At 44.0% G+C, this 25,119-nt stretch overlaps 1 protein-coding gene across 1 annotated transcript in view; it reads right to left on the bottom strand.

The window, feature by feature from the left end:
- Positions 1-2,950: 2,950 nt before the first annotated feature.
- PTPRJ (protein tyrosine phosphatase receptor type J) overlaps positions 2,951-25,119 on the bottom strand; it is a 106,791-nt gene continuing 84,622 nt past the window's right edge. The window contains exons 18-27 of the mRNA XM_030828725.1: positions 23,975-24,016; positions 23,469-23,477; positions 23,285-23,372; positions 19,612-19,702; positions 17,669-17,742; positions 17,424-17,558; positions 13,511-13,630; positions 10,022-10,182; positions 9,142-9,277; positions 2,951-6,453 (exon numbers count right to left, since the gene is read on the bottom strand). Coding sequence (XP_030684585.1) covers positions 6,295-6,453; positions 9,142-9,277; positions 10,022-10,182; positions 13,511-13,630; positions 17,424-17,558; positions 17,669-17,742; positions 19,612-19,702; positions 23,285-23,372; positions 23,469-23,477; positions 23,975-24,016 — 1,015 coding nt within the window. The 3' untranslated portion in view covers positions 2,951-6,294. The remainder of the gene's footprint in view (positions 6,454-9,141; positions 9,278-10,021; positions 10,183-13,510; positions 13,631-17,423; positions 17,559-17,668; positions 17,743-19,611; positions 19,703-23,284; positions 23,373-23,468; positions 23,478-23,974; positions 24,017-25,119) is intronic.

Raw genomic sequence — 25,119 nt, 5'->3', positions numbered from 1 at the left:
GTTACAGATTTACAGTAAAATGTTAAGAGTGGTATTACCTATGTGGTGGGATGTATTAGCCTATATTAATTATCTCTTGCTGTGTAACAAATTATCCCAGAACAGAGCCGTTTGAAACAGTAAACATTTATCATCTCAGATGCTTTCTGCAAGTCAGGGAGTCTGGATAGGTTCTGGCTTGGGGTCTCCCAGGAGGCGCGGTCAAGCTGTGGGCCAGGGCTACTGTCATCCAAAGGCTGACCTGAGAATCTGCTTCCAGGCCCACTCGTGTAGCTGTTGGCAGGAGGTTCAGAAGCAGCCCACCACGTGGGCCTCTCTCAAGGCTGCTCAGAACACGCCAGCTGGTTTTGGAGAGAGCGGCGTGAGAGTGGGGCTGGAGGGAGAGAGACAGCGAGAGAGAAACTGCACAGTTTTATCTCAGAAGTGGGATGCCATCACCTCTCTGCAATCTGCCAGTCACACAGACCAACCCTGCTACAGTGGAGGAGGGGCTACACAAAAGTGTGAATACCAGGCGGGAGGATTATTAGAGGACATCTTGTTGAATGGTGACAACATAGGATTTATTTTCCTTCTTTTCCTAAATTTTTTTACCATGAACCTATTATGTAACAAATTATACGGAAAGCTGCCAGCTGCTGGCAAGGGCGCTTCCTTTGCCCTGTTGTTGGTTTTTAGCCTTCCGTTATGGACCTCCTAGTTCCTTTTCCAATCCTGTGTGCTCCACTGCCCTGCCACAGCCCAGCCAAGGATGGCTTCCGCAGCCCAGTTCTCTGCCGCCTTCTAGTGGCATCATCCAAAACTGCTGGCCCCAACAGGGGCCCACTACTCACCTTCTGGGTCAGGAGGCTTCATCTGCCTGCAGGAAGGGAAAGCCCAGCTCTCACGCTGGAGGCCCCAGAGATCTGCCACGTTCAGCCCCAAACAGAGCTGTGAGACCCCCGAAGGGATGGGATGGCTACCACAACTTGGAAGCTTGGCCGGGCGCCGTGGCTCACGCCTGTAATCCCAGCACTTTGGGAGGCCGAGGAGGGCGGATCACCAGGTCAGGAGATCGAGACCATCCTGGCTAACACGGTGAAACCCCATCTCTACTAAAAATACAAAAAAATTAGCCAGGCATGGTGGCGGGTGCCTGTAGTCCCAGCTACTAGGGAGACTGAGGCAGGAGAATGGCATGAACCCAGGAGGCGGAGCTTGCAGTGAGCCAAGATCACGCCACTGCACTCCAGCCTGGGCGACAGAGTGAGACTGTGTCTCAAAAAAAAAAAGATTTTTGTAACTTGACTAGTAAATTTTAAACTATACTGTAGCTTCATATTTTTGAGGCAAGGAGGGAAAAGCGCTAAGTTTTAAACTAGTTACTCTTAAGTACTCCATATTCGTTGGGAGAAATTAGAAACTATAAACAAGCGAAAATAAAAATAAAATCCACTCCTAATCCCACTATTATATTGGAGTTGTGTTTCTTTTCTTCTATGCACTTATTTAGTTCTTATTGGGATTGTTCTCTGCTTATAGTTCTATGAATTTGTTTTCTCACTTAAGCTTTACATTTTATAAGACCACGGGTGATCATTTGGTTTTTCTTTCCCACAATATCTCAATTCCTAGGCTATACCTGGGTAAGGTAGTTTTTGTCAAACTAAGTGCTAGCTGTGCTATTTTGCAGGGTAGCCTAGTTTGGGTTTTTTTTTAGTATGCAGATAACAGGTCAGCAATACAGTGTCTCCCTGCCTCCTCTAAACCAACACTATGGGCAGAAAAGTTCTGGGACAACTTTGGCCTGAATCAAAACAGGAAGATGATGGATACTTTATCTGCAGCCCAAGTGCTGTCCCTAAGCAGAAAGCCCAGGAGAGCTACCTATATCATAATACACCCCCCACCAGCTGGGTATCCGCCAACCCGCAGACTCATACCTCCAACCTTCTGGGAACACACACAATCTTAAGACACACAGCCACATCTTCCAAGCCTCCTCTTCACTAAATTGCCCTGAATATGTGTTACGGACTGAACTGGGTCCCCTCCAAAACTCATATGGTCAAGTTCTAACCCCTAGCAAAACAGAATTTGACTACATTTGAAGAGAGTGTCTTTGAAGAGGTAATTAAGGTAAAATTAGGTCAATAGCGTGGGCCCTGATCCAGTATGACTCGTGTCCTTATAAGGAGATTAGCCGGGCGCAGTGGCTCACGCCTGTAATCCCAGCACTTTGGGAGGACAAGGCGGGTGGATCACGAGGTCAGGAGTTCGACACCAGCCTGACCAACATGGTGAAACCCTGTCTCTATTAAAAATACAAAAAAATTAGCTTGGTGTGGTGGCAGGCACCTGTAGTCCCAACTACTCGGGAGGTTGAGGCAGGAGAATCGCTTGAGCCCGAGAAGCAGAGGTTGCAGTGAGCCGAGATCGTGCCACCACACTCCAGCCTGGGTGACAGAACAAGACTCCCTCTCAAAAAAAAAAAAGATTAGGACACAGACAAGCAGAGGGAAGACCGTGTGGAGGCACGGGGAGAAGACAGCCATCTGCAAGCCAAGAAGAGAGGCCCCTGGAGGCTGGGGCAGGAGAATCGCTTCAACCCAGGAGGCAGAGGTTGCAGTGAGCCGAGATCATGCCTCTGCACTCCACTCTGAGCAACAGAATGAGACTGTCTCAAAAACAGACAAAAAAAAAAAAAAAAAAAGGCCTCACAGGAAACCAACCCTGCCCACACCTGGATTTCAGCCACCAAAACTGTAGGAAGTAAATCTCTGTTGTTTAAACCACCAGTTGGTGGTACTTGTTACAACAGCCCTAGAAAACTAAAACAATCCAGAAATCCCAAAGAGAAATGTGTTTTTGTTAAGGGTGCCCAAGTAAAATGCAGGCCAGTAAACTGCTCGGTACATTGTAAGAAGGAAAAAAGAAGAAGAAGAAGAAAGAAAGAAGCAAAGGCATAATACATTGACATTTTTTTATATTTGGTATTTGTAAGAGTCTTTAAAAAAATGTTTTCAGGCCATTTTTTCCTTAAAAAAAAAAAAAAGCAACCAACAGCAACACTCTGTACAAGTATAACAAACATTAGAAATGTGCATCATTCCAAAATAGTTACAAGAAAATTACAGTTTAGAGTCCACATCAACACATCCTATTCATATGTGCCCCCAAGGGAGAAAACGCTACAGTATGTTAAACACACAGCTGCTACACAGTAGTCTGAAAACCCAGAACTTAAGACTTTTGAGGCAAATCAACAACAGTCACCAAGACTTGTTCAGCTCCGTAAGCACAATCAAGCATTTCAAGAGAACTAGGCTTTTTCATCCCAGATGAAAAACACACGTGATCGGCTGCATAGCTGACCCCTGCCCCTCCATCCCCAACCCCCGGCAGCCTCTGACTCCACAGAGCACAAATCCAGTGGAGTCAATGAGGCGGAAGTCTGGCTGGAGGTCACAGTGTGGCCGCAGTAGGCAGACACCAAATGTCATTTCCTGCTGGTGCCGATCATCACTAGATCCGACTTTGGAGGCAAAAAGTCGTTGTTCCTGGGAGATGCTATCAATGACCCAAGTCCCCGAAACCAGCTGGCCCTTCCATTGACACCCACACCCATCCCAGCTGCCATTGTCAAGGACGGAGCAGGGGCACTCGCACCACCCCCCGATTCCACTGGACTCTTCCAATTTGAGCTCACTGCTCCTGGGAGGGGTTGACGAAGCTCAGAGGCACCCTCCTCTTGCCTCTGACCATCCCCCAGCCTGTGTGTCCTTTATATTTACACATTAATCTTCCCTTTTCAAGCACTGTGCTATAAATACCCTTACCACCCCCACTGGCCCTGTCCCCAGCCCTTTTCAGGATGCAGAGAAGCATCGTGACCTTCGTGTGACCTGCCCATTTGGAATCCCAGACCGCTCGGCGCAAGAGTTCCTCCCACGATTGCTGGGGCCGCTTGCCCATTTCCCAAGCCCACACCAGGCAGAAGGGAAGAGGGCTCCTGTTTTTTCATTTTTATACAATATGTTTACAATTATGTTGCTTTAATCTTTTAAAGAAGGATTTTTTAGCAACAAGTCCCTTCCTCTGACTTCTCTGTGATGGTTTCGGACACACTGGAGGGGAGACGGCCACAGCCCACGGAACTGCTGCCTGAACAGGGACCTATGAATGAAGTAGCGACCGCTCGGAGATCTGTAGGAGTTGGAGGCAGGCCAGTGTGAAGGTGTGGGAGGAATCCGCCCACACCCAGCTTCATACAGCACCCCGAGGACAGCGTGGCTTCCCTGATTCACACCTACTGAGCCAAGGACCCCTCTGAAGTTAGGTCAAGAGGGCCCGCCCTAGCCGGGCCAACTCATTCTTTTGAGGACCTGATACTCAATGAACTGCTTACTACCAAAAAAATGCAAAGGATTCAGCAAAAAGTGCAATTTCCATTTGAGAAGTAAGATTCTCCCCAAAACATGACACCACCTTTTCATCCTTTCAGTACCTCAAAGGGAAAGGGAAATAAAAGGCATACAGCACTAACCCTCCGAACCACAGCCGGGGCTTTAAAAGTGTGGTTCACCCTTTAGAACCCTAAAAGACCCATTGACATGTCCAGTCAGTTATCAAAGTGCCAGTGAGGTGAGGGGCGTGGCAGAGTCAGGAGGGACCAGGAGGCTGGAAGAGCCCACTCCCATTCTCAACAGGACACACCTGTCCTGTTTACAGCAGGACGCGTTACTGTGGAAACAGCCACAGGACTCCAGGGACTTGGTTATTCCTTCATAAAACCTTGTCAACTTCATTGCCTATTGGAGGATAAACTCAAAACGTCTTCAAAATATAACCTGAGCCACAATATAAAATAAAAAGAAGAAAAAAATCTTTTCATGTTAATGCCTTAAGAAGTTTACAGATTAGGTACCAATAAAATAAATCCACATAAATTTGAAATTCTTGGTGGATACACACCTGAAGCAAAAGAAAAAAAAATTAATCTACATTTTAAAAATCAAAGTAATTACAGCAGCAGTATAGTGAAAAGAGGTTTTAAAAATAATAATTACATCTTTGATACAAATTCAAACTTTGTACACCTCAATTCATAGGAATGCCTGTTTTTGAGAGCTTAGTATATATATATATATATATACACAGTAGATTCCGATATGTGTCACGGCAGAGAGAGACGAAAGCCAGTGGACTTTGGGGAAGGAGGGATTAATCTGACACTGAATTCACGCTGAAGTGTTCACAGATTGCCACGCTTCTGAAGACACACACACATACAGACACATAAAATGCCAACCTGAGTAAAACGTTACTAAAAACCTAGAACATCATGAATCACTAAGTCACATATTGCACCTTTAAATAATCCTTCATACCAAATACAGACATGAGGAAAAGGATAATACAGGGACAAGAAAAGGATTTCTGTCACTGTAGGATTCCTCTGCTTCTCCCATTCCCACCCACAGAAATTCTCAAGGTGATACTTGAGTCGCCATTCTCACCCAACCAATGGGCTGAAAATGTTGCCAACAGAAGAGTCTTTGGAGAAAACTGGGAGGGAAAAAGGAAGAAAAAATGGAGCACAAATGTACAGGGGGCAGGGGAAGCGGGGTTGGGGCAAAGAGGCCTCCCCTGATCAAATAAGAACAGAAATGTTACTGAGGAGGCAAACCTCTGATGCTAAGTTACTGTTTAAATATTCCGTATATTCCAATTATGAGATTCAGTACAAAAATATAGATCTCTACTAAGTTTTGCCTGTGGAAGCATAATTCAGAAAAGGCACATGTTCAAATAGAAAACCCATTCGGAAGAGGTGCCACGTACCCCTCCCTGCGCAATCATCATCCACAATTAGGTATATTCCATCGGCTAGATTCCAAGACACAGTAGGTAAAAATAGACCTCTGATACTTAAAATATATTCAACCCAACACAATCCTGGCTTTAGCATGTGAATCATATAAAATAGTCTTTTTTAAAAAAGAAATTGTTTTGGAAAAAAAAATCATAGCTCCCTTTTCCTGGTTTTCCACAATCCTCAAGGGGGAAAAAAAAAGTGACCTCATCCCATTGGTCATCAGGAATGCAGGTGATTTGCTCCCCACCCATCCACAGCCCCCGACAGCCCCAATTTGTCATCTGTCATGTGCAGCTTCATGCCCTCAAAATTAGTTCTCACAAAACAGAACAAAGAATTAAGATATTAGACATATAAAAACATGTCGACATCGGGGCATGTGCCTTCGCTGTGGGTGCGATGGTCTGGTTCACTCCAGAAAGGTTTTTCCTTTGGAATTAGGCAATGTAACCATTGGTCTTTCCAAACGTGGTCACAGGCGCAAGGTTTTCATAGATTGTCATTGCAGTTGTGTTCTGGTAGATAAGATCTACTTTTGAGTCTTTCTGGGATCTGACAATATCCAAAACACACTGATTGAGGAAAACATACTGGTCCTGATAGAAAAAGGAAAGAGAGAGACAGAAAATGAACATGGGTCCCAGAAATTAGCACCCAAAATTATTTTCAACCAGGTCATTCCCCAGCCCAACTCCCAAACCCCATCCACCCAACAGCAAACAGTTCAAGTGAACGTGTTTCAAGAGGTAACGACGTTGCAGTGAAATCTGAAATCACAGAAGCAAGATGACCTTCATCAATGATTCTCCACCAGAAGAGCACACTCCACACCTTCCCTCCCCAAGGAAAAATGCCACAGTCTCGGGGAAGGGCAAAGGAAGGAGGAAATGTAGAGGAAAGAACGCACACACACATTGGAACAATCAAATGTCCAACAAGATTGCCTTGGCCAGTGAGACTGTGCAGAGTAAGAAGCAACTGTAACACTCAACCAGGGAGCGAGGTTAAAAGGAGATGATCAGGTGGAGCTGGATGAGGACTATCCTTCAGGCAGGTACATCAGAATCTGTGGGTAGTGATGAAAAAAAGAGGAAATGAGGATATAAGCTGACACAGAAAAGTATCCATGATATTATAAGAGGAGAAAAAAAATCACAGAGAAGCAACATATATAAAACAGGATCTGGCCGGGCGCGGCGGCTCATGTCTGTAATCCCAGCACTTCGGGAGGCCGAGGCAGGTAGATCGGCTCAGGTTAGGAGTTTGAGACCAGCCTGGCCAACATGGTGAAACCCCGTCTCTACTAAAAATACAAAAATTTGCTGGCCGTGGTGGTGCACGCCTGTAATCCCAGCTACTCAGGAGGCTGAGGCAGGAGAATCGCTGGAACCCAGGAGGTTGAGGTTTCAGTGAGCTGAGATGGCACCACTGCACTCCAGCCTGGGCAACAGAGCGAGACTCCATCTCAAAAAAAAAAAACAACAGGATCCAATTTTTTCAAAGTACTGTGTGTGTGTGTGTGTGTGTGTGTGTGTTTACAGATGTACATAAAGAGCCTTATAAAGATGTACACCAAACTATAAACATTGGCTACCTCCAGGAAGCAGGACTGGGGAAGGAAGAGGAAGAGAAAAATACATTGAAGCCGGGCGCGGTGGCTCACACCTGTAATCCCAGCACTTTGGGAGGCCGAGGCGGGCGGATCATGAGGTCAGGAGATCGAGACCATCCTGGCCAACATGGTGAAACCCTGTCTCTACTAAAACACACAAAAAAATTAGCTGGGCGTGGTGGCCCACGCCTGTAGTCCCAGCTACTCGGGAGGCTGAGGCAGGGGAATCACTTGAACTCAAGAGGCAGAGGTTGCAGTGAGCCGAGATCACACCACTGCAATCCAGCCTGGTGACAGAGCAAGACTCTGTCTCAAAGAAAAAAAAAAAAAAGACAGAAAAATATATTGTCAAATGCTTTCATATGGATAAGTATTGTTTTCAAAATATAAAAAAGAGATTAGACTCTAGTAGCAGGGATAAGGGTTCTATGTTTCTCAAAAAAGGATAAAAGATTGAGAAATACTACTTTATATACTTATAGCAGAAAAAAGAAAACCTCTTTTGACCAACACAGGAGGTGAATTTCACTCTTTCCACAACAACCACCAAGCTCACCCCAGGGCACACAATGTACCCAGGCATCTAGAACATTCCCTGCTAGACTCAAAAACACAGCACATATTCATGGAGTTCTAAATCGGTACAGGACGATAGCCTGATACAAAATTAATATTCTGCTCTCATCCTGGTCAAGGAACATTCACCCCTTTGAGGAAAGCAACTGCAGTATGTTCTGTTGAAAACATGCCTCAAAAACACTTCTTCTCAGTAACATTTTGGGTAAAACCAAATCCAACAGTAGTACAGAAACTATACCATAGATATTAAGCATTCCTTTTCTCCGCCGGTCAGCCACTCTTCTGTAGCTATGATAATTGATAGTCTTTAAAATGTACAAGTCTGGGTGAGGATAAATTGCTGTATTAACATTTAAGCGACATTATGATAGGTCACATCATTAATGTTTGATGAGTTTGTTTCATTAGCTTATTTTAAAGATGGTCAGACCTTCTTAGAAACAAAGAGTGGAAAATACCAGTTTTATGAGTTTAAAACCTGGAAGCCAAAGTTCAAAGATGTCCTAAGATTATTTAATGAGTCAGAGGCAGCAAGGTAAAGAATCCTGACACTATCTCAGTAGTAGTTCCATTACTGACATCAGTACTACTATGTCACTTGTATTGGGTAATTTAATTCCAAGTCAGCTTAGAGTCTGCAAAGAAATCCAGTGTTAGTTCACAGCCAAGAACTGGAAAGATCTGGAAGGGTGACGTATTTTAACACAAGTGCATGACACAATGCAACCTTTTAAAAATGGAGGGAAAGGGCCAGGCACAGTGGCTCACGCCTGTAATCCCAGCACTTCAGGACGCTGAGGCAGGCAGATCACTTGAGGTCAGGAGTTTGAGACCAGCCTGGCCAACATGGAGAAACGCCGTCTACTAAAAATACAAAAATTAGCTGGGCATGGTGTGCGTGCCTGTAATCCCAGCTACTTGGGAGGCAGAGGCAGGAGAATCGCTTGAACCCAGGAGGCAGAGGTTGCAGTGAGCCAAGATCATGCCACTGCACTCCAGCCTGGGCGACAGAGCAAGACTCCGTCTCAAAAAAAAAACAACAAAAAAAAATGGAGGGGAAGGGTGGAATGTCAAATACAGATCTTGGCCTCACCTCTGTCTGCACCATTAAAGGCCTATGCATTCGAAGGTCATACACAATCCCATACACATCCACGGTGTTCTCATTCTCTATCTGGTAGATGAGACGATCAATGGCAATGAAAGTGCCCGTCCTTCCGACCCCGGCACTGAGAGAAAAGAGAAATAAGACTATTACAGTGGGTTCCCTCGACTGCAAGCCTCTTTGTACATACATCTTGCTTTCCTTCACTGTCACACTTTGAGGGCAACGTGCAGGATCGGTGCACATTTGCTCAATTGAAGCCTCAGCAAGTCAGACAGCACTAGCTTGGGACTGGGGCCTAAGTCCCAAACTCGCATTTGAGTCAGATGCCACACATACAACCTTTGCTCAAGCTTCTTCAATCTCAGTCCCATTCAAGTTGCCACCATAACCCAGGATGGCACATTTCATCCATTTTCCCCCACTGGGCAACAGAAGCCCCTCCTGTCTTCTGTCCTAAATTAATTCCTTTAGCTTCAAAGCTAACTTCTTACTGTTAGGGGTTGGCAAACTTTTTCAGAAAAGGCCAGATAGTTAACATCTTAAGCTTTGCAAACCATATGGTCTCTTTCTGCCACCGTAGCAGAAAAGCAACCAGAAACAATATATAAATAAAGGGGCATGCTGTGTTCCTAGAAAATGTTATTTACAAAAACAGCAGCTGACCAGATTTGATCCATGGGTTACAGTTTGCCAACCCCTGTTTTGGAAGCTCAGGGCTTAGGGAGTAAGTCCATGGTTCCTTATCCAAACCTTTCTGAATTCGTAAATGCCTCTTACATTCCCTCTTAGGCTTTGCTCTTGTAAAGTGCTCATAAATATATAATGACATTTGAAATCTGTCACACGTGACGTGCCATCTGCGTACCTGCAATGCACCAGAATCGGCGATTCGGGAGGACTCTGCTTCATGTAGTCACGAACGAGGTACCGGAAGTTGATGAGCAGGTCAGTGGTGTCGGGAACACCGTGGTCTGGCCAGGAGGTGAAATGGAACTGTCTCAGAGGGTGACTCTCACTTGTCTGGATCTAAAAGCCCAGAAAATGTTTAGATCCAGAGAGAAAGGCTGCCTAACAACATCAAAAAGGCAGGGGAAATCAAGCAGAGCCTGAGTACTAACCGGGAGCTGTAATGACTAAAAATTAAACTTTACATTTGCACAGCAGCTGATAAAGTGCTTGCTCATCAAACCCTCACAATATGCCCAAGGAGAGTTGATTATCCCCCTTTAACGATGAGGCAGCAGAGATTCACAGAAGTGAAGTCATTTCCCCAACACTGATTTCAGATGCAACAGAAGTCCCCCATCCTCCAATTCTGCATTCAGAGCCTTCCCTTCCTGCCACAGCTGCCTATCAATAATGAACTCACATTCTTACACCTGCACCTCCTTAGAGCTGCATGAGCCCCATCCCCGAGCCCCCCTGAGAATGTCACTGACAATAAAACCAAAAATAATTTACTCAGATACACCATGATAATCAGTGCCTTCTGGGCAAGAATGGCCTCATAATTCACTATGTCCCCTAGAGAAGCGAATAAAGTGACAGGCCACTAGCAAGCACCATGCAAATATTTAGAATTGGAGAGAGCTGAGAAAAGACTTCCCCAAAAAAACCATCCATTTCAACATCTGAAAGACAACAGAGCTCATTATTACACGGACTGGTTCCCTACCTCATACCAAAGAATATACCTTGAAGCGCGCCAGAAGCCCACCCCAGCTGGGGCGAGTCCTGTCCCTGACAGGACTCAGCTGTACTCGTTATGCCCATACCAGGGAATGACCAGGGAATGACCGTACCCATGAGACCTATATCCGCACTGCAGGCATTTCCATCTCCTTTATGACAGCTGGCCTTTGACACTCATTTTTTCAAATGTACATTCATGATAAGAACAATGAATGTGCAGTATTCAAAATTTGGAAAACAGCAGGAAAAAAAGACAGAGTGAGGGGAGAGGTGCTAGAAGACCTCATGACAGATAAAGTTAGCATTCACAAATTTAACCAGAAGTACTGATCCAAAGACAGAAACCAGCTGTAAGAGATGGAGATGGGGGAAGAGGAAGAAAAAGGGAGGGAGAGGGGAGAGGAAGAGGGAGAAGTGAGGACGGTTATACTTAGTATTATCTTCATGGAGGAGCAAAGGGGCTCAGGTTAGGGGTGGTAGTCAAAGGAAATCTTTAGCTCTGTTTGTAATTTCTCAGTTTTCTAAAGGAAAATGTATTCATGCATTTTGTATAATTAAAAAATAACATGGTACTAAATGCCATGTGGTATCCTGGATCAGAGCCTGGAACAAAAGAAGACTTTAGTGGAAAAACATGAAATCTGAATAAAGTCTGGAGTTTAAGTAACAACAAATAATAATCGTAGTAATAGCAATTTTTAAAAATGATGTGGACAACTCCACCCTAAATTCCCCTCCACAAGGTAAGCCCCAAGCAGTGGAGGCAACCAAGGAGAAGCCAGTCGGTTCAAATGAGCAAAATCTATAGAAATAAGCATGAGAGGCCGGGCACAGTGACTCGCGCCTGTAATCCTAACACTTTGGGAGGCCGAGCAGGCGGATCACAAGGTCAGGTGTTCAAGACCAGCCTGGCCAATATGGTGACACCCCATCTCTATTAAAAATACAAAAGAAATTAGCTGGGCATGGTGGCAGGTGCCTGTAGTTCCAGCTACTCAGGAGGCTGAGGCAGGAGAATCGCTTGGACCCAGGAGGCGGAGGTTGCAGCGAGCCAAGATCGTGCTACTGCACTCCAGCCTGGACGACAGAGAGAGACTCCATCTCAAAAAAAAAAGAAAAGAAATAAGCATGACATTTTTCTACTACTGTGAGCTGCATTATTTAGGTGGCCAGATCATGGTAACAGCTTTGATGGCATCTCCAGAGCAGGAACTGAAATATCGAGGCCAGACCCTTTGAGACACAGCAATTAGTAAAGAATTACTACTTAATATACTATACTTTATCCATGACTGATGGAATCTTCAAGGATAATCTCATAAGCTAGACCCGAACCCATCAACCCCAAAACCCACCCAAAAGATCCAAGATTCAACTGCAGTGAATCTGCTGCCCGGCTTTCCTTTTATGCACTATTCATAACATGCATACGTTTTCATCTCCTAGAATGTTTCTTTTACATTACATCCTACCATGTCCCCATGGTAATTATATAGTCTACCCATCCCTTATTTATCTTTTTTTTTTTTGAGACCGGGTCTTGCTTTGTCACCCAGGCTGGAGTGCAGTGGCACAATCTCGGCTCACTGCAGCCTCGACCTCCTAGGCTCAAGCCATCCCTCTACCTCAGCCTTCCAAGTAGCTGGGACTACAGGTGTATGCCAGCACACCTGGCTAATTTTTGGGTTTTGTTTTGTTTTGTTTTGTTTTCATAGAGACGGAGTTTCAGCATGTTGCCCAAGCTGGTCTCAAACCTGAGCTCAAGCGATCCTCCCACCTCAGCCTCACAGGTATGAACCACCGCACCTGGCCCATCATTTCTAACAGCTGAATAATGATATTATAAGCAGACGAGTCCTAGTTAAGTTGTCCATTCTACACAAGCTACAAAACCACATCTGCGTGGTTTCCAAAGTTTTCCTCTGTTATAAATAATGCTGAGACTCGTCTTTCTGAATAAGCCTTTGGTAGCATTTCAGATTATTTCCTTAGGATAGTATCAGACTTCAAGCCAGCAAACCAAAGAGAATAGACATTTTTAGGCCTGCGATATAAACAGCAAAGAGTTATGCCAATGCACACACCCATCAACAGATACCAATGCTGCTTCATGGCACTGCCTCTATTTTCAAAGCATCCTTGAAAAAGAAAAAAGGCACATAAACTTGACTTCTTAGAATGCCTGCACGATTTAATTGGATTTGCTTTTGTACATTTTGAGGGGAAGGGGGGCCATGTGCATATGCCCTGGAATCCTATTAATGTAACTGTCATCAATTACTCCTAACAGCAAGTGGCCGCTCCTGATGCCATATTTCTAACCAAATAATCCAAAAGGCTACAGTTTGTTCTGTAAAATCGATGAGCAAGTCACCTGGAAGTGGAAAGAAAGGAAAGAGTTCCTGATGCAGAGCCATGCTCTTAAGACTCATTTTATTCAGGAATAACTTAGGATATTCCCAAGAAAGTAAATTTCCCAGAAAAGTCAAGGGATTGCCTTGGAGTATACATGCATATGGATTGTTCTGTTCTGAAAGGAAAGAAGCAAAACATTTCTCACTGCATAGGAAAACATATTAGTTAATATCAACCTAAAACATATCAGCCCCAAATTAGCATATGGTAATTACATGAGTTCAATTGATCCTGACTTCTTACTTACATTTTTCACCGTGAAATCTCTGATGGTCCATTCTGGAAGAACAATTTCTGATGTCATTGCCACAGTTATGTCTCCGTAGTCCTGAGCCTGCTTGGAGGGCCAATACTCCTCACATTTGGTCTGGAACAAAATTGCATTTTTGTAAGAAGACTCGGATCATGCCATCTGCCATCACTAAAACCTCACAAGGGAGAGACTAGCTATTGAAAACTGGCATCAGAGATGGAATCAGACCTTCCAGTTGGGCTTTGTTTGACCCTTCGAATTGTTTTATTTTTTAGAGACAGGGTCTCACTATGCTGCCCAGGCTGGAGTGCAGTGGCTATTCATAAATGAGATCACAGCACACTACCGCCTCCAATTCCTGCACCCAAGCAATCCTCATGCCTCAGCCTCCCAAGTAGCTGGGTCTACGGGCACACCACAGCACCTGTTGGAATTGTTTGTTTTTTCTTTTTTTAATTTACAATTCTTGCCAACTCTTAAAATTCCTCATAAAAATCCAGACTTATTTTCTCTTTAAAAATCAGATCTGCCTACACTAGGCCCTGCTTTCAGCGTGAAAATTGATGTAGAGCAGAGCAGCAGCTGTCCCTTGACGTAGGACACAGTCCCCATCCAGCTCCCTTTGCCCCTAGAGTGGCCACTCCACAACTGTTCGCTGACCTCATCTTCTCCCATAACCCCGGACAGCTGGAAGAAATGAGGACTTTTTCCCAAGGCTTTCAGATATACATCGGTTGCAATACAAATACACACACCAATAAAGAAAATCAAATTAAATCATTCTGGGGTCTTCGATTTCTATAAAGTTGGTGGGCAGATGTGAGCAGAAATAACCAGGAAACACCTGCTCTCCAAGAATATCTGAATCCGCATTTGGCAAATGACTACACACCCACACACGCACACACACACACACGCACACACACACACGCACACACATGCACATGCACACGCACACACACACACATGCAGACACACACACACACACGCAGACACACACATACAGACACACACACACACGCACACACAGTATTCTAAGGTGTGCTCTACTGCTGGTAGTTTTCAAAGCTAATTGATTATCTGACTCACCTGAGAAGTTTGAGTTGTTTTGGGTTTTTTGTTTTTTGTTTGTGTGTTTGCTTGAGACAGTCTCACTCTGTCATACAAGCTGGGGTACAGTGGCACGATCATGGCTCACTGCAGCCTCAACCTCTCAGGCTCAAGTGATCCTCCCACCTCAGCTTCCAGAGGAGCGTGGACTACAGAGACGTGCCACCACACCCAGCTATTTTGTATTTTTGTAGAGATGGGGGTCTCACTACGTTGCCCAGGCTGTTCTTGAACTCCTGGCCTCAAGTGATCCTCCCACCTCGGCCTCCCAAAGTGCTGAGATTACAGGCCTGAGCCTCTGTGCCTGGCCTTATTTTGTTTAAAAAGAGATGCCTGGATTCTACCTCCAGAGATTCTGACTCTGGCTGCGGGATCTGTATTTCTTTAAAGACCCAGGTTCCAAAGAAAGAGCCCAGGATCTGGATACACACTGACATGGGGTTGATTCCCAGCTCAGCCTCTTATCAGGTATATTTTTGTTGCGACCTTGTGGGCAAGTTCTTAAACTCTCCAAGCCTCAGTTCCCCCATCTATGAAACCATAAGACCTCACAGGGTTGTTACAGGAAAGAAATAACATATATGGAGAATCTAGTGCAGAAAATACACCACCTTCCCCATACACCCAGGGTCAGTAAGACTCACTTCAATCTTGGTTATAGATGAACAAAGGACAATTTAAATTCATCTTCATGTTCTCCATTAATGTAATTACGTCATTTTTGTTTGTGTAACAGATAGATTGATAAGAATGTTTTATGTATAAGGCCCTGGGCTCAACAGTATTAAAAAGTTTATTTGCATTCTTCTTTTTTTGTTTTGTTTTGTTTTGTTTTGTTTTGAGACAGAGTCTTGCTCTGTTGCCCAGGCTGGAGTGCAGTGGTGCAATCTTGGCTCACTACAACCTCCGCCTCCTGGGTTCAAGCCATTCTCCTGCCTCAGCCTCCCAAGTAGCTGGGATTACAGGCACGCACCACCACGCCTGGCTAATTTTTGTGTTTTTAGTAGAGACGGGTTTCACCACATTGGCCATGCTGGTCTCAAACTCCTGACCTCAGGTGGTCTGCCCACCATGGCTTCCTAGAGTGCTGGGATTACAGCTGTGAGCCACTGCACCCAGCCTATCAGCATTCATTTAAAAAACGCTTTTATTTCTATCGGCGTCATCTCTTACTGCTCTGTTATCCTTCCCTCCTCCATCCTCAGCCCCTAGCATAGGACCTTACATATACCAGAGGCTGGATAAACATCTGCTAGCTTATCATGAATTAAAGAACATTAAAAGAAATGATGCCTGATGGGCTCCCACTATCCCGGGGGACAGTACCACTCCAAGTGTGCGCCCTGGCGCCACAGCAGCAGGATCACCCGGGAACTGGCAGAAACGCAATTCCGAATTAGGAACTCTGAGGGCAGAACCGCCCTCCTGGTGATGCTGATGGATGCTGAAGTTTGAGATCCACTGGCTTAAGGAATCGCCTCCTATTCCTCAAGCAATGAACCTACACTTAAAAACAACTCCGAAGGCAACATTAAGTCCCATTCCTAAGGCACAGCATTTTTTAGATTAGCATGTGTTTTTCAGTTCCCTTCGCGTCAATTTACGGAAATACAGAATTTTATCACTATAGAAAATATTGGCCGGGGGCAGTGGCTCACATCTGCAATCCCAGCACTTTGGGAGGCCAGGGCAGGTGGACCACAAGATCAGGAGATTGAGACCATCCTGGCCAACGTAGTGAAACCCTGTCTCTACTAAAAATGCAAAAAGTAGCTGGGCACGGTGGCGCCTGCCTGTAATCCCAGCTACTCAGGAGGCTGAGGCAGGAGAATCGCTTGAACCAGGGAGTCGGAGGTTGCAAAAGCCAAGATCACACCACGGCACTCCAGCCTGGCGACAGAATGAGACTCCATCTGAAAAAAAAAAAAAAATCTTATCTTTGGTGGAAGCAGCAGAGGGATTTCAGACGTTACAGGAGAGAGGAGGCTGCTGAGGCTTATCCAGGGATAAGTCTGAGATTTTGCTTAGAGAAAGGGTTCCAGGCCAGGTGTGATGGCTCACACCTGTAATCCCGACACTTTGGGAGGCCAAGGAAGCAGGATCACTTGAGGTCAGGAGTTTGAGACCAGCCTGGGCAGCACAGTGAGACCTTGCCTCCACTAAAAATAAAAAAAATTATCCAGGCGTGTGGTGCACGCCTGTAGTCCCAGCTACCCGGGAGGCTGAAGTGGGAGGGAGCCCAGGAATTCAAAGCTGCAGTGAGCCATGATCGCACCACCGCACTCCAGGCTGGCTGACAGAGGAGACCCTGTCTCAAAACAAAAAAAACAAAAAAAACAAAAACCTGGGGTGGGGGCAGGAGGGGTTCAGTGCTCAACCTAAGTTTGAAAATCATGGCGCTGATGAAAACCCTCATCTCACAGATGAAGATACTGGTTGCTTAGAGACACGATGGGCTTGTCCGTGTTCGTGGGGCCAATGAAGAACAGAGCCACGCCGTGAACACCATCTTGCACTAGGCCTGGGAGATTTTGCCATTTACTAACTCCAGCAGCGACGTAATAAACAGAAGACACTGATATTTGTCCAAAAAAAAAGATAATGACAAAACAGAATTGTTTAAAGAATGTTTTTAAACATTTAAGGGGAAAAAAAGACAGAAAACAAGTTTCTAAGAATAAAGTGCTAATGTTTGAGATTTTTTTTAAAGAAACAAGTGGTTTTTAAGATACCCTTCTGCCACAATAAAAAGCAATTAATGTAATTTTAAATTTTAAAAACTAAAAAAGATACTTACTCTCCCCTGTTCAACACATTTGGTCAACATAATGATGGCATATACATTTTTCTCCCAAACCATACGCCAAAAATCTTTCAAAGTGTTCGGTAAAGGTCCTTGTGTGGCAATAAAATCTTTCTTGGAGTGGTAGCCCTAAAAACGGGAAACAGCGCATAGTCAACCTCAAAGAAACAGAAAGAAGCAAAGCACACTGAAGATTTCATCGACACAGTCCAGTACTATGAGACCGTCCCCCAACTTACAGGCATGTAGTTGGCATTGATGTAGTCATCCGTTGAATGGCTCTGGACCGAAAGTTTGACACGGGAAATATCATCTGTGACATTAAAAGAAAAAAGCTCCCCATTATAAGCAAATGTTTTAGTAAAGTTGGACACAAAACAGAAAAAAAAATGAAATTCAAAATGGCAAAACTGGGACTTGTGTCTTTGAAGATGCACAGTGTGGCATTTCATATAGACCACCTCATTTAATCCCCACGGTCACTCTATATGACCATGGCACAGCGAAGTCACATGATCACCAGAGCAGAGCTAATGAGTGGCAGGGCCAGGATTTGAACCTGCAGCCTGACACCAGGACCCAAGATCTTAACCACACCGGACGCCTTCTCACACAAAATGAACCTGTTACTATTAGCATCCTCAGGTGTCTACCATGAGGGAATGTGCTAAATAATTTTATTTGCTCCTCAAAACCACCCTATAAGCCACTGCCCTGTTTCACACATGAGGAAACTGAGAGATTGACTTCTCCAAGTCCATATATCTGGTGAGGGGCAGTCAAAATTCAAATCTAGTGCCCTTTCCACTAGGACGGGGTAGGTCCCTAGGTTAACCATTCTACTCTGCCTGTATTCTCATATAAACAAGTTGTTATAAAAACAGAGTACCAAGTTCAAGTATAAATTGAATGTATAAGACTAGTATGAGTAGGAGGGTCTAAAACACAGAATTATGTTTTATAAATATTATTGTCATCTCAAAAGCATACACACAAACTTGCCCAGCTTAAGAGATGAAATAATAACCTTAGAACTGCAAGTGTCAGGCTGAGCCAGAAGCAGCACCACCTCAGTTTCCCTGTCTCTGATTGTACTACCTCACCCTCCTCTGGACAAAATAACATAACAATGCTAAGTCTAGTACTGACCTGAGTCTCAGCCTAAAGGCTTCCCAATAAGAACAATACCCAAACACCCACTTCCCAGCTCCCACTCCAGATCTGAGAATCTCCACAGACATTCACAAAAAGGGGCCGATAATCCCAAATTACCCTTACAAGGGCAATACCCCCAGCCTAGTTTTAAAAGCATTTCCCTCAGAACATGGGCCAATATTCCTTGTCAAGTACAAGGAAATAAATGGAGAGAAAGAACCCAAGAACTAGAAAATGCTGAATTTAAAAAGAACTTTATGTTTTAGTCCAGGAACGAAAAACACGGCTTCGAATAAAGATGATGATGTCCTGATGTAAAAATTATCTGCAAAGTCCATCAATTTCAGCTCCATCAGAACATGGCTACGATCTACTTATGCTCCTCTCTGTGCCTAATCCCCACCCAAAAGACAGATCACAAGGAACTTTCAGTGGAGAAGTATTTACATTTCATCTAATGGTTTGATGTAATAAATAATTCTTATGTTAAACTCAATTTGCTGTTATCCTGTTGACTAAGATGCAGACATTGTTAATTCTCAAAAACAGGAAATGAGCTAAATATAAGTCATACTTAGCTGTGGAATTCACTCAGCCCATGTGTCTGGACACAGAAAGTGTGACTCCCCGTCTCCCTCTGCTCACTTTCATTCCAGAATTATAGAATTGAAATAAACAGTTGTGAGACAGAGGGGTTAAGAACACAGACTCTGGCCTTTTCCCGTACCGAGACAGACAGACCTAGTACAGAGCCTAGTTTTCCCGTCACTACCTGTGTGACCTTGGAAAGATCACCTAACCACGCTGTGCATTTTCCTCATCTGCAAAACAAATATTCTACTACCTACTTCATAAGGCTGTTGTGAGGATTAAAGAGAATGCACCTAAATATAGTGCTTAGCACATAGTAGGTGAATAATGGATGGTTGTGGAAGTGGTTACTCAAGATCACTGATTCCCTCCCCTCTACAGTTAGTGATGGCCACTGACAGAAAACAGAGAAGATGCTGTGGATAAAATAACTTACAGGGCAGAACATTGTTATAGCGATTCTTTCCTCTATTCTCAGCCAGTTCTGCTGCATATTTAGGTTGACTAATTCCAACAAGCTTCAGATCCTGAAAACAAAACAAATGAGGTGTTCATTTATTTAGTCTTCAAATATTATTCATATTTAGCACAGCATATGACAGTGAAACCAGCCCAACAGTCTCATAGACAAGTTGTTTTTGAATAAACATAGAAATTTACCCTTCTGCTATTAAAGCCTGAAACTTGTATTTGTTTTATCTGAGTTCCTTTCTCAGGAAAGGACCTTCAGGGAGTATCAAAGAACTGAAACTAGTCAGATCACTGCACCAGATGCCTCCTTGCCCCTCCCTAGTTCCTGTTTTCTTCTTTTTTTTTTGAGACAGAGTCTCGCTCTGTCACCCAGGCTGGAGTGCAGTGGCGTGGTCTCCTGCCTCAGCCTCCCGAGTAGCTGGGACTACAGGCACCCGCCACCACGCCCAGCTAATTGTTTGTATTTTTAGTAGAGACAGGGTTTCACCATGTTAGCCAGGATGGTCTCGATCTCCTGACCTTGTGATCTACCCACTTCGGCCTCCCAAAGTGTTGGGATTACAGGTGTGAGCCACCACTCCCAGCCCCTAGTTCCTGTTTTCTTACCGATTGTTACATTTCTTTCCTGCTGTATAACAACCTGGTTTTAGTCAGTCAGGGAGATGGATTTGAGATTAGCTCCCATCTCCTTGGCTGCAGCACCCGATTAAAGCTTTCTTCCCTGGCAATATTTGTCATTTCAGTGATTGGCTTTCTGTAAAGGTGAGGAGCAGGACCTAGACCAAACCTGTGGTGTTTTGGTAACAAAAGAACAAAGTGGAAATGTAGAGGTGATATGGGTTAAACTGTGCCCCAAAAAGATATGTTGGATTTCTCACCCCCAATACCTATGAGTGGGATCTTATTTCGAAATAGGCTCTTTACAAGCCCACGCTGCCAAGACAATCCTAAGCCAAAAGAACAAAGCTGGAGGCATCACGCTACCTGACTTCAAACTACACAAGGCTACAGTAACCAAAACAGCATGGCACTGGTACCAAAACAGAGATATAGACCAATGGAACAGAACAGAGCCCTCAGAAATAATACCACACATCTATAACCATCTGATCTTTGACAAACCTGACAAAAACAAGCAATGGGGAAAGGATTCCCAATTTAATAAATGGTGCTGGGAAAACTGGCTAGCCATATGTAGAAAGCTGAAACTGACAAAAATTAATTCAAGATGGATTAAAGACTTAAATGTTAGACCTAAAACCATAAAAACCCTAGAAGAAAACCTAGGCATACTATTCAGTACATATGCATGGGCAAGGACTTCACATCTAAAACACCAAAAGCAATGGCAACAAAAGCCAACATTGACAAATGGGATCTAATTAAACTAAAGAGCTTCTGCACAGCAAAAGAAACCATCATCAGAGTGAACAGGCAACCTACAGAATGGGAGAAAATTTTTACAGTCTACCCATCTGACAAAGGGCTAATATCCAGAATCTACAATGAACTCAAACAAATTTACAAGAAAAAATCAAACAACCCCATCAAAAAGTGGGCGAAGGATATGAACAGACACTTCTCAAAAGAAGACATTTATGCAGCCAAAAAACACATGAAAAAATGCTCATCATCACTGGCCATCAGAGAAATGCAAATCAAAACCACAATGAGATACCATCTCACACCAGTTAGAATGGCCATCATTAAAAAGTCAGGAAACAACAGGTGCTGGAGAGGATGTGGAGAAATAAGAATACTTTTAAACTGTTGGTGGGACTGTAAACTAGTTCAACCATTGTGGAAGTCAGTGTGGCGATTCCTCAGGGATCTAGAACTAGAAATACCATTTGACCCAGCCATCCCATTACTGGGTATATACCCAAAGGAATATAAATCATGCTGCTATAAAGACACATGCACACGTATGTTTACTGCGGCACTATTCACAATAGCAAAGACGTGGAACCAACCCAAATGCCCAACAACGATAGACTGGATTAAGAAAATGTGGCACATATACACCATGGAATACTATGCAGCCATAAAAAGGATGAGTTCATGTCCTTTGTAGGGACATGGATGAAGCTGGAAACCATCATTCTCAGCAAACTATTGCAAGGACAGAAAACCAAACACGGCATATTCTCACTCATAGGTGGGAATTGAACAATGAGAACACCTGGACACAGGAAGGGGAACATCACACACCGGGGCCTGTCATGGGGTGGGGGGAGGGATAGCATTAGGAGATACACCTACTGTAAATGATGAGTTAATGGGTGCAGCACACCAACATGGCACATGTATACATATGTAACAAACCTGCATGTTGTGCTCATGTATCCTAGAACTTAAAGTATATAAAAAAAAAAAGGCTCTTTACAGATGTAAACAAATTAAAACGAGGTCATACTAGATTAGAGTGGGCCCTGAATCCCATATGGCTGGTGTCCTTATAGGAGGAAAAGAGACAAAGAGACATAGACACATGAGGCGAGATGGCCATGTGAACACAGAGGCAGACATGAGAGTGTTGCTGCCACAAAACCAAGGGACGCCTGGGGCTCCCAGAAGCTGCGGAGGTGAGGAAGGGCACTGCCCAGAGGTTTAGGAGGGAGTGTGGCCCTGCCCACGCCTTGATTTGGGACAGTAAATTTCTGTTGTTTTCAGCCTCCCAGTTTGTGGTGCTTTTTTATGGCAGCCTAGGGAACTAATACAAAGATTAGAATATAGGAAAAAGGATAACCCTTGCCTTCAAGCAGTTGCAACCTGGAGGACAGGTGTACTGTACACAGAAAAAACTAACATTACAACAAGGCAGAATTAAAGAAATGCTGAATATTGGTAACAAGCAACAGGGGAAATAAGGCAGTCTGAGCACACAGAACTCAAGTCCTCCTAACGGGATCCCAGAAAGCCCATGGAGGAAGCAGCATGTGCAATGTGCAGAGTGCTGAGCAGGATTTCAAGAGGGCAAAGGCAGAGATGCTGGACAGGGCAACACAGGAGGACGAGTGAGATGGTCACTCTGAGCAGGGCTCGTTCCTGGGCTGGTTGGAGCACAGCATGGGGAACTGACAGGCAGACACTGGCCAAGAAAGTCCTTGTGCAGGGCTTCATGTGAGCCTCACAAGCCATCCTAGGCCACACTGCCACCAAGCCCCAGACCTCTACATGCCCATTTGGTTTCTTTCCAGCTCATATAGTTTCCTAAGTATTGTGGCTAACAGTGCCCTGACCTGAACTCCTAGTTTCTGTTAACAGTTTTCTAACTTTCGGGAAAAACAAGCCAATTTCTAAGAAGGTGGCTGTGCTTCAGTCAGGAGTAGTCCGAGGTAGACCTCCAGGACAGTGTGACACAACGGGTTTGGAGCGCAACAACCCCGTGCATTATCTATAGCCATTTAATGTAACCTGTTTGTGTGAGTTCATACCTGGCTTGGAGCCACTACTGTCTGTGAGTAATATAACTGCACTGCTGACTCTGTAGGAGAGAGAATAAAGCCATGTCCCAACTGCCTGCAGTCCCTCGAGTGTTCTTTCAGCTACCTGCCACCCGTCCACCACCTCCCCTCGGATCCCAGCTTGGGTTGGAACCTGACACAATTAAAAACACAGTATCTACAGCGACGCACTTCGTATTCCTCTGCGAACCCACAGTTGGAGTCGGCTTGCTGCTTCTTGAAGTAGGCCTCGAAATTCTCCACTCTGATTAACTTGGATCTAAGAAAACAAAACTTATCAGGATTTTTTACATTCAATGAAGTCCATATTCAATAGAAAAGTACAAGTTATTAAAAAAATAAAGAGATTACTCACTTTTTAGGTCTTCATGATAGAAAGGGAAAGAAAAAAATAAGCAATTAGACTCATTCATACTCTAGAGATTACAGTAAACAATCTTCCCAAAACAACAAAACCCAGGGTAGAATTTGGCAAGAGGGGGTCAGAGTACTATTATTCACAAAACACTAAAATATGAGTCAGGAAATCTGATTTCTAGACCCTACTTTGTAACTAATTGGTTTTGTGAGTTTAAGTAAGTTCTTCTCTCCCCTGGATCTTGATAACCTATTTGACTTTTTTTAATCAAGAAATCCATATTTATTGGGAGAAGAGTAGAACATGACAAGGAAGCTAGCTTCAGGGGACTAATAAAACACAGATTCCTTGCAGAAAACAGAGCTAGCAAAAACTTCCAGATGGTCATGGTCAAAATGTGCTAATCAGGAAAAATGACAGCAAGTTCCATCAAAAATTATTTATAGATAGTCACTGAACAGATTGGAGGATTTAAAATAAAGCTCATAATTTGAGAGACTTACTTGATTTGAGAAAAGGACACTTCATTATTCTTTGCATCTTTCCTGTTTTAAGAGAAAAGAGACCCATTAGACAAAAAAGGATTCCTTCCTGTGCTTTTCTCTTGAGTATCTGGAGTTGATGTCGTCTATGAAATAAAGGTGTTACACCTTTTCCTCAGGCTTTAGTTCACAGCTGACACCAAATCCTGCCCCCAATACTAAACTTAATGACCCAAGCTGCAAATGCTAATTACAAATTTGTGAAGTTATTTTCTTTTGTACTATCTAAAAGAATGAAAAAAATCATATCCAAGTCACTTTTAAGAACTGCCTTGCAAATATATAGCGGTGGCATTACTTTAATGTAATAAAGCAAGTCTTGTTATTTCATACTTTGTTTTTGAGAAAGCTTTTCTGATAAATGAATGCAATAAACCAAAAAACATATCAGATCCGGAACTGGCAAGTTGGTGAGGCATCTGCACACTCCTGCACTGTTGACTCAACTCTGCATTGGTATTTAAGAAAAACTTTCTGGAAGGTAATTTGGCGGTATGTGTCGAAACTGAAAGCATGCGTACCCACTGACCCGGCACTTGCCTAGCTTGGAATTTAGCCTAAGGAAATAATCGTGAATGTGCCAAAGATTTAGGCACAAGGATAAGTAACTGTGGCCAAGAAAAAAAAAAACTGGAACACCTAGGAAATTGGTTATAACTAGATCATGGTACTTCCAAACAGTTGAATACTCTGTAGCCACTTAAAATGATGATGAAATGAGCCAGGCACGGTGGCTCACGCCTGTAATCCCAGCACTTTAGGAGGCCGAGGCGGGTGGATCACCTGAGGTCAGGAGTTTAAGACCAGCCAACATGGCGAAACTCCATCTCTACTAAAAATACAAAAAAATTAGCCGGGCATATGGTGGCGGGCACCTGTAATCCCAGCTACTCAGGAGGCTGAGGCAGGAGAATCGCTTGAACCCAGGAGGCAGCGGGTGCAGTGAGCCAAGACCACGCCATTGCACTCCAGCCTGGGCAACAAGAACAAAACTCTGTCTCAAAAAAAAAAAATGATGATGAAATGAAGCTGCCAACAATGTCTAAACTGAATAAAGCAGGCTGGATACTAACATGTAACATGATTCCATGTGTGTGCACACATTT

Source organism: Nomascus leucogenys, chromosome 15 (genome assembly GCF_006542625.1).
Source record: "Nomascus leucogenys isolate Asia chromosome 15, Asia_NLE_v1, whole genome shotgun sequence".
Lineage (NCBI taxonomy): Eukaryota > Metazoa > Chordata > Mammalia > Primates > Hylobatidae > Nomascus > Nomascus leucogenys.
This window is presented reverse-complemented; position numbering and strand designations above follow the sequence as displayed.